Source organism: Trichechus manatus, unplaced genomic scaffold, assembly GCF_000243295.1.
Source record: "Trichechus manatus latirostris isolate Lorelei unplaced genomic scaffold, TriManLat1.0 scaffold00251, whole genome shotgun sequence".
In the NCBI taxonomy this organism is placed as follows: Eukaryota; Metazoa; Chordata; class Mammalia; order Sirenia; family Trichechidae; genus Trichechus; species Trichechus manatus.
In genome coordinates, this window is record NW_004444187.1 from 1,207,593 (window position 1) to 1,221,245 (window position 13,653).

Genomic DNA, 13,653 nt, shown 5'->3' on the forward strand with positions numbered 1-13,653 from the left:
CAAAGAGACTTTTCCTTAAATTTAAGAAAGCAGGAAATGCAACCCTTTACATTTAGAATAATAAACATCCTACCCAAAAAACCCACTGCCGTCAAGTCAATGCCAACTCATAGTGACCCTTTAGGACAGAGTAGAACTTGCCCCATAGAGTTTCCAAGGAGCACCCCGTGGATTTGAACTGCCGACCTTTGGATTAGCAGCCGTAGCACTTAACCACTACACCACCAGGGTTTCTAATATCCTACAGTAAGTGTCAAAAGTTAGCATGCTCTCCCAGTTCTGCCCACTGCCAAAACAGTCATTCAGTAGTAAGCTGTTTCTATTTTCTTGATTGCAAAAGGAGGCCAGTTTATGTGTTTTTTGGGAAAATATTCTGGAAATCCAAAATAATTAATGTTTTGCTGTAAAAACAACAACCAAAAAAAAAAAAAAAAGATGCCATGAATCTTGACAAAAAGGAGTCAATATATTTTTACCTCATAAGTATTTCACTTATAGCATTAATATTTTAGTAGATCCATAATGCAATCTTGAGCAATGGAAACAGTCAGAATCATTTACAGATGGCCTTCTCAGAATTCCCTTTCATTCTCTTTCAGTATATCTCACAAATTAACAGTTTTCCCTTGAAGGCACTTCTGGAAACAATTAAGATACAAACAAACAAACAAAAACAAGTGTGCTTTCTATGTGGAAGGCATTCTAACTCTGGCATTTCCATTTCCACATTAAAATCTGCTCTAGGAAAGTTTACACGAACGCATATGGGGAAAGCATGGCTGCGTCTGAATGAAATATTAGGTGCTCCTGCCTAAATGCCTCGTCAGCAGGCTGCCTGCAGTCCACTGTGCTGTTTTATCAGAGGAAGTTTTCCAGCAAGATGGTTTACGTGCATGTTATATAGGGAGTGAACCCTCAGTGAAGTCCCCGTTTGTGACCTGACAGGGGTCAAAGGGTCAGACCCGACCAACAACCATCTTCTGCAAGGCTGGGACCAAGTGCTTCTTTAACAGAAAGAGGAGTCCTCAACATCCCCTCTTCCATTTGGGGTGAGAGGATTGATAAAGGAGTTTCTGAAGGAATGAGCACTGTTATGGATTAAATTGTGTCCCCCAAAAATGTGTGTCAACTTGACTAGGCCATGATTCCCACTGTTGTGTGGTTGTCCACCATTTTGCGATGTGACATGAAAACGTGACGTGTGTTATAAATCCTACCTCTATGATGTTAATGAGGCAGGATTAGAAGCAGTTATGCTAATGAGGCAGGACTCAAACTACAGGATTAGGCTGTATCTTGAAGCAATCTCTTTTGAGATATAAAAGAGAGAATCCAGCAGAGAGGAGAGGGAGTTCATATCATCAAGAAAGAAGCACAGGGAGCAGAGCGCATCCTTTGGACCTTGGGTCCCTGTGTTGAGAAGCTCCTAGACAAAGGGAAGAATGATGATAAGGACCTTCCCCCAGAACCAACAGAGAGAGAAAGCTCTCCCCTGGGGCTGGTGCCTGAATTTGGACTTCTAGCCTCCTAGACTATGAGAGAATAAATTTCTGTTTGTTAAAGCCATCCACCGAGCCCTGGTGGCACAGTGGTTAAGTGTTCAGCTGCTAATCAAGAGGTCAGCAGTTCAAATCCACCAGCTGCTCCTTGGGAAATCCATTGGGCAGTTCTATTCTGTCCTATAGGGTCGTTATGAGTCAGAATCGACTCGACAGTAACGGGTTTGGTTTTTTTTTTTTTTTTAAAGCCATCCACTTGTATTTTTGTTATAGTAGCACTAGAAAACTAAGATATGCACTTTGAATATTTCTCTTCAAATCTCTTCAAAACACATCTCCACCATGTCTGACTAGGATTAGAGGAAGACTCATTAATAACCTGCGTTATGCAGATGAGACAACCTTGCTTGCTGAAAGTGAAGAGGACTTGAAGCACTTACTGATGAAGATCAAAGACCACAGCCTTCAGTAGGGATTACACCTCAACATAAAGACAACAGAAATCCTCACAACTGGACCGATAAGCAATATCATCATAAACGGAGAAAAGATTGATGTTGTCAAGGATTTCATTTTACTTGGATCCACAATCAACACCCAAAGCAGCAGTCAAGAAATCAAAAGACGCATTGCATTGGGCAAATCTGCTGCAAAAGACTTCTTTAAAGCATTGAAAAGCAAAGATGTCACCTTGAAGACTAAGGTGCGCCTGACCCAAGCCATGGTATTTTCAATTGCATCATATGCATGCAAAAGCTGGACGATGAATAAGGAAGACTGAAGAAGAACTGACATCTTTAAATTGTGGTGTTGGTGAAGAATAGTGAAAATACCATGGACCACCAAAAGAACAAACAAATCTGGCTTGGAAGATATACAACCAGAATGCTCCTTAGAAGGAAGGATGGTGAGACTACATCTTACATACTTTGGACATGCTGTCAGGAGGCATCAGTCCCTGGAGAAGGACATCATGCTTGGTACAGTACAGGGTCATGGAAAAAGAGGAAGACCCTCAACCAGATAGACTGACACAGTGGCTGCAACACTGGGCTCAAGCATAACAATGATTTTGAGCATGGCGCAGGACTGGACAGTGTTTCATTCTGTGGTGCATAAGGTCGCCATGAGTCGGAACTGACTCGATGGCACCTAACAACAACACAACAACCATGTCTGACAGAGTCTTTCATAGGACTATTCTGGAGTCCCTGGGTGGTGAAATAGTTACTGAAATGTTGGTGGTTGGAATCCACTAGGATGCCCCTTGGAAGAAAGGCCTGGTGATTGATTTCCAAAAAATCAGCCATTGTAAACTCTACGGAGCACAGTTCCACTCTGAAACGCATGGGGTCACCATAAGTCGGAACAGACTCAATGGCAGCTGGTGATGGTTTTCAAACTCACAAGCTGAGAATTCGGCAAGATGACACTTTTATCTTGTCCCTTGGTTTGTCTTTATAATGAGCAGCTATCTATGTCTCCTAATTCAGGGAGAGAGTAGAAGAACAAAATGTTGACAGAGGTTTTCTCAGATTGTTTTTAAAAGGAAAATGGCTTGTAAGTAGAATTTATTCTGGTATCAGTTCCTTTATGAAAAGTATTTCTTACGTAAATGTGGAAGTAACAGCTCCTCAACTGGTTTCCCTTAAAACCACTGTTTTGATTTATAGCCATACAATAATAACTTCCCTTGGTTTGCTTTTATTTTAAAATTCTCACCTATTTTCTCTCTTCTTAATTCTTATTTTTTACTACCAATAATAAAATATCCTGACTCAAGGAAGGATCTAGGAGATACACAAAATGACTATAATAGAATTAGCTCATAATATTATTAAATTTGAGGGTAGCAAGTTGATCCTGAGTTTATTCAAATCTTCCTAACAACCACACAGAAAAAACCAGTTAGCTAAAATGGCTGAGCTGACTCCTGGCTTCTGGCTATAGCCCCAAAAGTTTGATAATAAGCACATTTATTGAGATTTTTTTATATACCAGTTATTCTATTAAAATCTTTGCATGTATTATCTCATTTAATCCTCACAACAATCCTAGGAAGTAAGTTTTAAGATTGTTATTCTTATCCCCATTTCACAGATGAGGAAACTAAGGCATAGAAAGGATGAGTGACTGGCTCAAAATCACTCATCTAGTAAGTTGGGTGTTAGGGGCTGAGCCCCAGACAGTCCAGCTCAAGAGCCACCACATCATCACTGGTACTCTTTACCATGGCTGCTCATAGGCAGGGCTCCTCCTTCTCTAAATCATATGCATTGCCACTGATCCCCAACACAGATTCAAACTCACATCTCTCATCATTTTCACTGCTTCCCTGGTCCTCCCAAGTCTTCTGGCACACATCGCTAGCCTTCTTTTGATGTAGACCAAAACATTGGTGTCTCGTCCTAAAGAGGGAGATATAAAATACCAAAGTTTAATAAGAAAATGTGAGCTTACAGCTGAGCAGCAAGAGCAAATACAGAGGTCAATTTACTGTGCCCTTAAATGAACACCCCAGAGAGAAAAGACTGCTCTCTTGGCCCTTCCTTATTGCGAGGAGCACTGACAACTTTGTTAATAGTTGGACGGCTACAGTGTGAAGTCAAAGTACTTAGAATTGCAAAAGTCAAATCACATGATTGGTGACCTAATCCATGCTTTTGAGTTAGGATGTTGGATATTTGATAAATAAAATCATCTGCCACAAAGTGCTGAGGAACTGAACATTCCCACTTTGCGTCTGGTTTACAAGCAAGAATTCCACATTCTTCGAGTGTGCATGCTTTTGGTAAAGATGCAAAGAGGTGAATCTCAGGTTGCATCCTGATGAACTATTTCTTTTCCTTCTTGACATTAACTCTGGAGAAGCCTCATCTTGAACTTCTGTTTTATATTATTCTTTCCTTAACACTAGTGACATCATAATCATCTCCAGGTCCCCAGAGGAGTCTATTTTACATGGCAATATAACACATTCCAGATATGACAATAGGGTATGCAACAAAATGAAAAACTACCCTAGTGTTACAGAGAGAGCATTGACAAGCTAAATAGTTATAACAACAGTCACCAAAATGGCTCTTAAAAAGTACATTAACAACTTCTTATCTTAATCTTTTATTTAATTATATGTCTTTTTGGATATGTTTCCAGACCAGTGAGAACATGCATGTGCTTAATCCTCAATAAAATTACCATGTTTTAGAAAAATATGACACACCTGTTATAGATTAAGTACATGTATAATATGCAGCTATTAAAAGATGTTAAGACCAAAGTCCTAACATTTCAAGTTTTAAACAATGAAAACAAGATGTGTGCAGAAAATTTGCCAAGTACCTACAAATTATGTTAAAGATACGATTATATTTTTTGGACAGATTTAGGCAACACGTTGAAAGGATTTAATTTTAAGAAGAAAATTCTTAAGCTGTGTAATAGGCTATGTAATTTTATGTATTTTTTTAAAGCATTAATTTTCATTTCATTTATAAAATAGACAGTTACTGCATAGGTTTTCAAAATTCATTGTGCTATACATAATACTTTATTTTTTTTAGAGTGAAGAATAGATGGTGATTAGAGACTTGGTTAACACATATACTGCAAACAAAAATAAAAATCTCTATGTTGACAGGTTGTGTGGATATACTCATGCACATACAAGCTGTAATCCAAAGTCCTATGCCACCTGAGTCACAGGGACTAATGCATTCAGTTTCTATACCAAATCCAAATTTAATACTAAAATTTAATTTTATAATCTCAAATACGAATGAGATACACAACTACTCCAAGTTGCAGGAAACAGCAATGAGGTGAGAGCAATCCCACCTTAAAGAAACAGCCTTATTTTTTGATGCATAGTGAAATCCCAAAAACACATCCCCCCAGCCCACCCAACAAGGAATGCCAAATTTTGTTTAAACAACCAACCAGTTTACTAGTCAAGGGGCTCTGGGAATTCCAGATATGATTTTGTTGTCTTGTTTCTATAATGTTTCCCCAAATATCACTGACTGTATTTAGGGTACTGAAGGGAAAGCTCTCATATTTAAAGAGTTATCTTAAATAAAAGTCATTATTTTTAATATCAAAAAGGAAAATAATTAGGAATTCGTAGCTCTTCCTCTCAGGAAGCCAACATTAACGCTTCTTAAGAGCGAAATGCTGAGACAATCACTAGTAACTGTTACATTCTTAATTGTCCTATTTCAATCTATGCTGTAGAAGACCTATAAGACAAAACCTTTTGGTAGCACTAACACTAATTTAAGTCCTGTTTCCCAACTAGGACTTAAAATTCTGGGACAGAGAAGCAACTGATGACCAGAAATATGTAGGAATTCTGGGAAGAAAAAAAGTTACCATTCAAGGTTATTATCACCTATTTCTGAGGTTAAGAATCTGTAGGCAGAAAAGAGAATCTGAACATAAGCAGTAATGAAACTATAAGTTAACTGCACAACAAGTGCTCTAATAGGACAGAAAAAAAACAAACAAAAAAAAAAACAAATAAAAATGAGAAAGCCAATCTTAGCTCTCATCTAAGAGAATCATATTTGAACTGGCCTGAAAATTTGCTCTCATTAACCATTTCATAATTCTGATCCCCCAATGCATCAGCCTGGGGGAAACCTTACTATGTTGGGCTTCATACTGGGATCCGTGGTGCTGCAGCTGCTGAGAACGCCGGTAACAGCCATCTCCAGCCTTCAGGGCCTGCTTAAAGAGCTTTTCTGCTTCAGCAATGGTTGTTGCTTCCTCTTCAGCCAAGAGAATATAAGCAGTTGCACACCTGTCCATTCAGACAATAGCCACCATCAATTACAAATTCAGGGGCATTGTAATAGAGTGCAAGTAGGAGTGCATGCAGTAGGGCAAGGAGTTACACCAGAACATGCAGAGTGGCCAACGGATTCATGCACCCCCGTGTGTAGTTGTTGACACAAAGTAATGGCACGAAAGAAACATCTGTATTCTAGCTTGAGTGATAGGATGTATAGTGTTAGGAGCATGGGCTCTGGAGTCACATAGGCCTAAGCTCACAATATGCACTCCACCCCTTATTAGATTGGGCAAGTTATTACTCTGCCTCCTTGATGGAGAGCAACATGAGGTCCATTTGTTCCCAGTGCTGTTGTGAAGGCTAAGTAAGGTGATGCATGTGAAGTACTCAGTATGGTAGCAAGCCCGTAGTATATGCTCAATAAATGTCAAATAATGATGGTGATGAAAATAACTGTTATTAAATGTCTCATTCTGACACTCAGAGTTAGAGGTACTATATATAAGTTTACTTCTGTTTACTAAACAGATTCTCTTCAATCTAAAGACTCTTTCAGAGTGAGAAATTCATTAAGTCAAGTAAGTTACTCATTTAAAACAAACAAAACCAAAACCAGTGCTTCCACATCTCATTACCAGTTGCGCTGGATTTTCTATTTCAGAGAAGAACCTACAGCTCAAAAGCTGATCCAGATACACAGCTAATAAAAATTAAATCTCATGCCTTTACCAACAATAGCTATCACTTGTTGCTCAGTATAAACACTGTATCTGGCACTTAACATGTATCATCTCACATAATCCCTTAACAACCCCCTAAGGTAGGAAGCCAGACAGGATACGACGCTAACTAACAAACAAGGGGAGCAACTGGAACTTTAAACCTTCCAAATCACATAATGAACAACCCACTGTCAAAGACAGGGCATGTAACAGGGAAATGGTGAGGCTAGAAGAGACCACATAGGCCCTGATCTGCACTGGGTCCCTTCATTTTCCTTCTTCTCCACTGCCTCTCTTGTGGCCATCTCCCTACTTAATCTGAACCTCCATCAGACCACAAGACAGAAAATAAACAGAAAACAAATCCAAATGTTATTTTTACTATTCATAGACTATAACATCCAGCAGGAAAAGAAGGCTGGACTTACAGCTAATGTGATGTTTGGGGTTGCCAGTTAGTCGTGGAGCCCTGGTGGCACAGTGGTTAAGAGCTTGGCTGCTAACCAAAAGGTTGGCAGTTCAAATCCACCAGCCGCTCCTTGGAAACTCTATGGAACAAGTTCTTCTCTGTCCTATAGGGTCGCTATGAGTTAGAATTGACAGCAATGGGAGAGAGGGAGAGTTAATCTTAGCCTTGAGGAAGGGTCTTGAAAGTTCTTTTGCCAATTCCTCTAATTTCAGGCAGGACTGATCAGTGGGGTTTTAAATTAAATATGGTAAGGTAGGGAGAAAAATGCCCAGGAAAGAAGTTGTAAAATCAATTACCATGGAGGGCAGTAGATACGACTTGGAAAGAACAATAATGATGCTGAAATTGCCCAGTGACTCACCGGAGAAAATAACTGGCATAGGCATCAGAAGAGATTCTTAAGGTTTCAGATGCCGACATATAAATATGGGTCAAGGATAATGAAGTGAAAATTGACATTAAAATACTGAGGGGTAGATACAATATCAGAGGAATAACTATAAGATTGTAATTGGTGGGCTGGGAACTCAAGACTGGTTCGGGCTAGCTTGCTTGCTTTATTTATATTTCAAATGGGTAGTCTTAGGAAGAGAGGCAGAGTAGCACTATTGGCCAAGAAAACATATATCTGTGTGGAAATACATGAGTCTAGGGTAGAAACATGCTAAGAGCTGGTGGGTGAAGGAAAAAGGAGAGCAACAGAAGTGCTGATGGTTGGAGAGTACAGAACAGACTGCTCAGCTCAATGGAAGATATAGATGATGCATCCTTGTCACAACACGATATACATACAGAAGCAAGAAAGTATGGTGATGGGAGTGTCAACCATCCAGACATCAGCTAGAAGTCTCATTTGGTTAGAAGTAGGGCACCAGACAGGTTCTTGACTTACTTTGGTAACAATTTTATCTCCCAGATGGTAGAGGAAGCAATTAGGGGAACTTCAACTCTGGACCTAATTCTGACCAAGAAGAAAAAAATAGTTGGTGAAATGAAAATTGATAGGAACATTCAGAAAGAGTTACTATGTCATTTTGGAGTTTGGGATAATCAAAGAGGGGAAAGTGGACTTCAAAAAATTCAAAGAAAAGAGGCATGATTCAATGGCATGAGATTCAGAAGAAAAAGTGGTTTAAGAGGGTTGGGCAGCTTCACAATGTGTAATTGTAACTGCAGTCACAAATGAGCTCTAAGGAAGAAAAGAGAGGTGACCTTTAAGGAGCCAGTATGGCTGCCCAGAGATCTCTCACAAGGCTAGATTTTTAAAGTACATGTAGAAAAGATGGAAAGAAGGGCATGTAATGAAGGACCGTAAGAGGGTGGAATGAACTTATAAAGAGTAATGTCAGGAGAGCTGAAGTTCTTGATTAGCTGAACTTGCAAAACAAAATAAAACATAATGCTAAAGACAATCATCTAGTCCCTGTTGATAAATTGCGTTTAAGACCCTAGCTCCATCCCCCTTTCTCCAAAACCACCACAAAAACAAATAAGCAAAAAAAGACAACACAAGAATGACATCAAAATGAGGAAGGTTTATAGTTAATAGCAGTGAGTAATAAAGACAAAGCAAAACTCTCTAACTCCTGTTTTGTTCCTGCTTCTCCAACAAGGAGAAGGATCGTCAGAGTGAATGGGGGAGAAGAAATTAAACTCTAAAGTGGGTAGAAAGATGTAAGATAGCAATTGACTAATCTACTCTAAATGAATTAGTAAACTGGGATGGGAAAATTAGATCCCAGAAAACCAACAGACCTTCTAGGCAGGTCACAGAATTGCTCTGTGGACAGTTGAGGAATCCTGAAGAGTGGAGAGGTACCAAAAGATGAGACGACAAATGTAGCATAAATATTCAAGATGGGAAGAAGGCAGAACTTCCCAAACTACTGAGCAGTGATTTGGAAAGATATTCTATGGATTATTGAAGGGAAGCACTTTAAAAAGAAAGTAGTGACCACTAGAAGCCAGCTTAAACTCACTAAGAATAAATAAATCAGGCTGCGTTAGCTTAAATGACTCTTAATAGATTTACTATACACTAAAGATCCATAGCTAACAACCAACATTCTCAAGATCAAAATGGAGAAATACGGGCTGAATTACACTGTAACTGGGTGGCTGGGTGGCTGAACAATATCAAAGGAGGGTGATTCAAAGACATGAACCTGGAGGGTGGCTTCTATATGTCATGTCACAGGGTTTTATCTCTGGCCCTGATGTCATTTATCAGAAACACGGATGACACACAGAAGACAGGCATGTCAAATTTTAGATGACAAGAAACTGGAAAATAAATATGTTGCATGATAGAATCAGAAACCAAATAGATCAACAGGATACAATGACAGGATTTCCAACCCTCAAGTGAATCTTTTCTTTTTTCTCATAAAATAGTTTAACAACGACCACTTGGCAAGGATTGTGTGGAGGTGATTCAAGCACCAGATGGGTGGTTGAGCTAAATGATCTTTAAGGCCCCTGCCAACCCTGAGTTTCTATGACTCGGACTTTAAGAATCTTTCTCACTTTCAGAGATCTCCAGAAGAGATTTCCTAGCCTTCCTTGGGAACCCACAGAAAGTTCAACAATAGTAAAGACAGCATTTTCTCTTATCTTGGTCTTGATTTTGAAATATTTTTAAAATGTTAGGGTTTCTTTTCTTTTTTACCTCATGTCTTTATTATGTTTCTCCCACTAACAGAGGTTCTATGTAGAAAATGTGATGGCACAGATGAGCATTCTACATCTGGAAAAATCTCTCTGTCAAAATGTTTTAGATACGTAAGGAGCTGTATTTATTTTATGTCCTCACAATATCCCAGGGATAGCCCTTGAAGGATTTAATGAGGGTCATAGCAAAGCCATTGAATTGCTCTCTAAAATGACTAAAACCACCTCCACATGGCTGTCCTTCATAAAAACAATAATAATAATAAAGTAATACTCCCCAAAATAATCCTCAAGTTCAAGTGCATAGTTTACTGTAAGTATCCCATCAATGGCAACTGAATACATTCAGCAAAGGATGAGATTTCCTTTTTAAAAGCAAGATTTCCCCCACTTACTCATTTATCTCCAAGGCTTCATGAGCTGCAGAAATCCTAGCCTGGGGGTTTCTCTCTCGCCAGGCTTTCTGCATTACTAAATTTTAGAAAAAGAGAAAAAAGCACGTCAATCATCACACATCAGCACCTAATAACAACATCATCAGGAAGACTCAATGGCAGGACAATAGCTAAATTAATAGCTTTCAGCTTGATTTACAAGAGAATATTTCACTTATGAAGAGAGTCAGCCTCAACTGCCAAAGACACATAAATATATTCTAATTTGTTATTCCACTGTTCTTCAATTGCTGATATTAAACTTTCTGTGCTCATAAAACTACAGATTTAAGTCAAAGACTAAAAAACCAAGGAAAGCAAAACTACTGTAACAGAGCTTTTATATTTCTTTTGCTGATTAATGTGCTAGTTAACCTATATGTTCTTGTTAGGCACCGCCCAGTTGATTTTCGACTCATAGCAACCCCATGTGACACAGCAGAACTGCCCCAGACATTTTCTAGGCTGTAATTTTTTATGGCAGCAGATTGCCAGGTCTTTCTCTCTCAGAGCCACTGTGTAGGTTTGAACTGCCAACCTTTCAGTTAGTAGCCAAGCGCTTAACCATTGTACCACCAGGGCTTCTTGTGAACCTATATTTAGCCATATAAATCACTAAAATATATTCAATAATCATTTGGATTCACTGAATCCTGATTTCTAACTACAATATTATCACTGAGACAAGACTCTTCTTTCTCAACCAAGAATTTAATTAGCCTCATATAACATATATATCTTTAATATGTAAATTCAAATTAGGTTTTTTTTTTTAATTCCATTTAAAAATTATAATGAGGGAATTCATTACTACACTGATATTTCACTGTGATAAAGCCTTTATTTAAGTATTCGAATTCTGGCCACTACTAGTCAATCTCCAACTTAATATTTTATTCATTGAGCTTTTTATAGAACAAACCAAAACAAAAAACCAAAACCATTGCCATTGCATTGATTCCCACTCTTAGCAACCCTGTAGGACAGAGTGGAACTGCTCCATACGGTTTGCAAGGAGCCGTTGGTGGATTCGAACTGCCGACCTTTTGGTTAGCAGCCGAGCTCTTAACTACTATGTCAGTCAATTTCCAATTTAATATTTTATTCATTGAGGTTTTTATAGGATAGGTAGTCTAAAAGTGGAAACTTTGCTACTTAACCCAACAAACAAACAAAACCCTCCCACTCAGCTGCTATCTGAAGTTTCCATACTTGCATCTGCAGGACGCAGATGGTCGGAGTCACAAGTAAAGAATGTCTGGTGGTCCTGGGCAGAGAGATTCATGTCATAGTAAGTCAGAGGCTCTCGTCCTGTCACCCAAGTGTACCTAGGGAGGGGAAATAAAACAGTTAAACACTTTTGAGAGAAGAAAAGAAGACTAACAAAATATTAACCTGCATAGGAATTGAAATATAAATCATTAACTATGTACTTACAACAGCACTACAGAATGCAAAACATGGTTTGTTTTTTTAAAAAAAAAAATCACCCTACTTTCCCTTCAGGAAGTATCTCAGCAGGAAAAAAGTAGACATTTCCCCCTATATTTCTATCTTAAAAACTTACTAGCACTAGATAATGAAAACCTTCTGTAATTATTATTATAAATAGATATTTCTCAAAAGCTATGAAAATTCTGATTTGCCTAATTATTTTGCTAAATTAATTCCAACATAACTTCTGTGACATTTTTATAACAATGTTCCAAGCAAGCTTCAAAATGTTTTGATTTTTTGAAAAGAGTAACTGTAATAGAAAAATTCTAAAAATGTGCATGTTTATTCATTATCCCAATGCCAATAATAATATATATATAAAACAGAAATATCAAAACATTTGAGGATAGTATCAAAAAACAGAAGAATTAAACAAACTGTTGCAATGGCCTCTAAACGAACCAGCAAAAACATGTGCTGCTGTCTTTGCTCTCTGAACCAGATCTATTTGTTTTCCGAGCTGTCAAAATACTTACCGATTATATTCAGCGCCCCTAAACAAATTTAGCGGATTTCGCCATACTTTGCATTCTGCAACAGAGAAATATGAAAATGTTACACATAAGTTCAGAGACCCGACAAGTTAATTAATTCAGCAAAACACCCTTCCTGGCCATTTGATAAGATATTTTATTCTTCATCCCATGTGGAAGCTCTCTGGGTGGTTAGTCAGGAAGTGTGGCTTAGACACCAGGGCTTTTAAAAAGTTCCACCTAATCTCTCTGGGCCTGAGTTTCCTCATTTGTTAAATCAAGGTACATGCCAAAATCAGCTAGTTCACCACTTCTATGGTCATTTCAGGACATCTGAACAGATTCTATGAGTTTACTTCTAAACTAATAGGCAGAAGGTAAAGGCATAGGTAGAAGTGAAATGACTTTGTTTTTATATATATCCAGGAGTGGAAATGCTGAGTCATATCGTAATTGTATGTCTAATATTTTGAGGAAATGACAAATTGTTTTCCCCAGCAGCAGCAGCATTTGACATTCCTACCAGCAATGGATTAGGGCTCCAATTTCTTCACGTTAGCCAGCATTTGCTCTTTTCTGTTTTTCTGATAAGCCATCCTAGTGGGTGCGAAGTGGTAACTCATTGCAGTTTTGAGTTACGTTTCCCTAATGACTATTATTCCCCCACGTGTCTGTCAGTTTGTTGTACTGTGGGGGCTTTCGTGTTGCTGTGATGCTAAAAGCTATGCCACCAGTATTTAGATACCAGCACGGTCACCCATGGTGGACAGGTTTCAGCTGAGCTTCCACACTAAGACTAGGAAGAAGGACCCGGCAGTCTACTTCTGAAAAAAATTAGCCAGTGAAACCTTATGAATAGCCACAGAGCACTGTCTGATATAGTGCCAGAAGATGAGCCCCCCAGGTTGGAAGGTACTCAAAAGACAACTGGGGAAGAGCTGCCTCCTCAAAGTAGAGTCGACCTTAATGATGTGGATGGAGTCAAGCTTTCGGGACCTTCATTTGCTGATGTGGCACGATTCAAAATGAGAAGAAACAGATGCAAACATCCATTAATAACTGGAACCTGGAATGTACGAAGTATGAATCCAGGAAAA

At 38.6% G+C, this 13,653-nt stretch overlaps 1 protein-coding gene across 5 annotated transcripts in view; it reads right to left on the reverse strand.

The window, feature by feature from the left end:
* The window catches only part of ST7 (suppression of tumorigenicity 7), a 245,467-nt gene that overhangs the window by 90,249 nt on the left and 141,565 nt on the right, over positions 1-13,653 (reverse strand). For 3 of the 5 annotated variants that reach the window (XM_023724624.1, XM_023724627.1, XM_004389633.2), the window contains 6 exons: positions 12,560-12,614; positions 11,799-11,914; positions 10,548-10,623; positions 8,375-8,443; positions 6,146-6,300; positions 3,810-3,907 (listed from right to left, as the gene is read on the reverse strand). In XM_023724624.1, the coding sequence (XP_023580392.1) occupies positions 3,810-3,907; positions 6,146-6,300; positions 8,375-8,443; positions 10,548-10,623; positions 11,799-11,914; positions 12,560-12,614 (569 nt within the window). The remainder of the gene's footprint in view (positions 1-3,809; positions 3,908-6,145; positions 6,301-8,374; positions 8,444-10,547; positions 10,624-11,798; positions 11,915-12,559; positions 12,615-13,653) is intronic. The other 2 variants (XM_023724626.1, XM_023724625.1) reach the window with 1 other exon arrangement.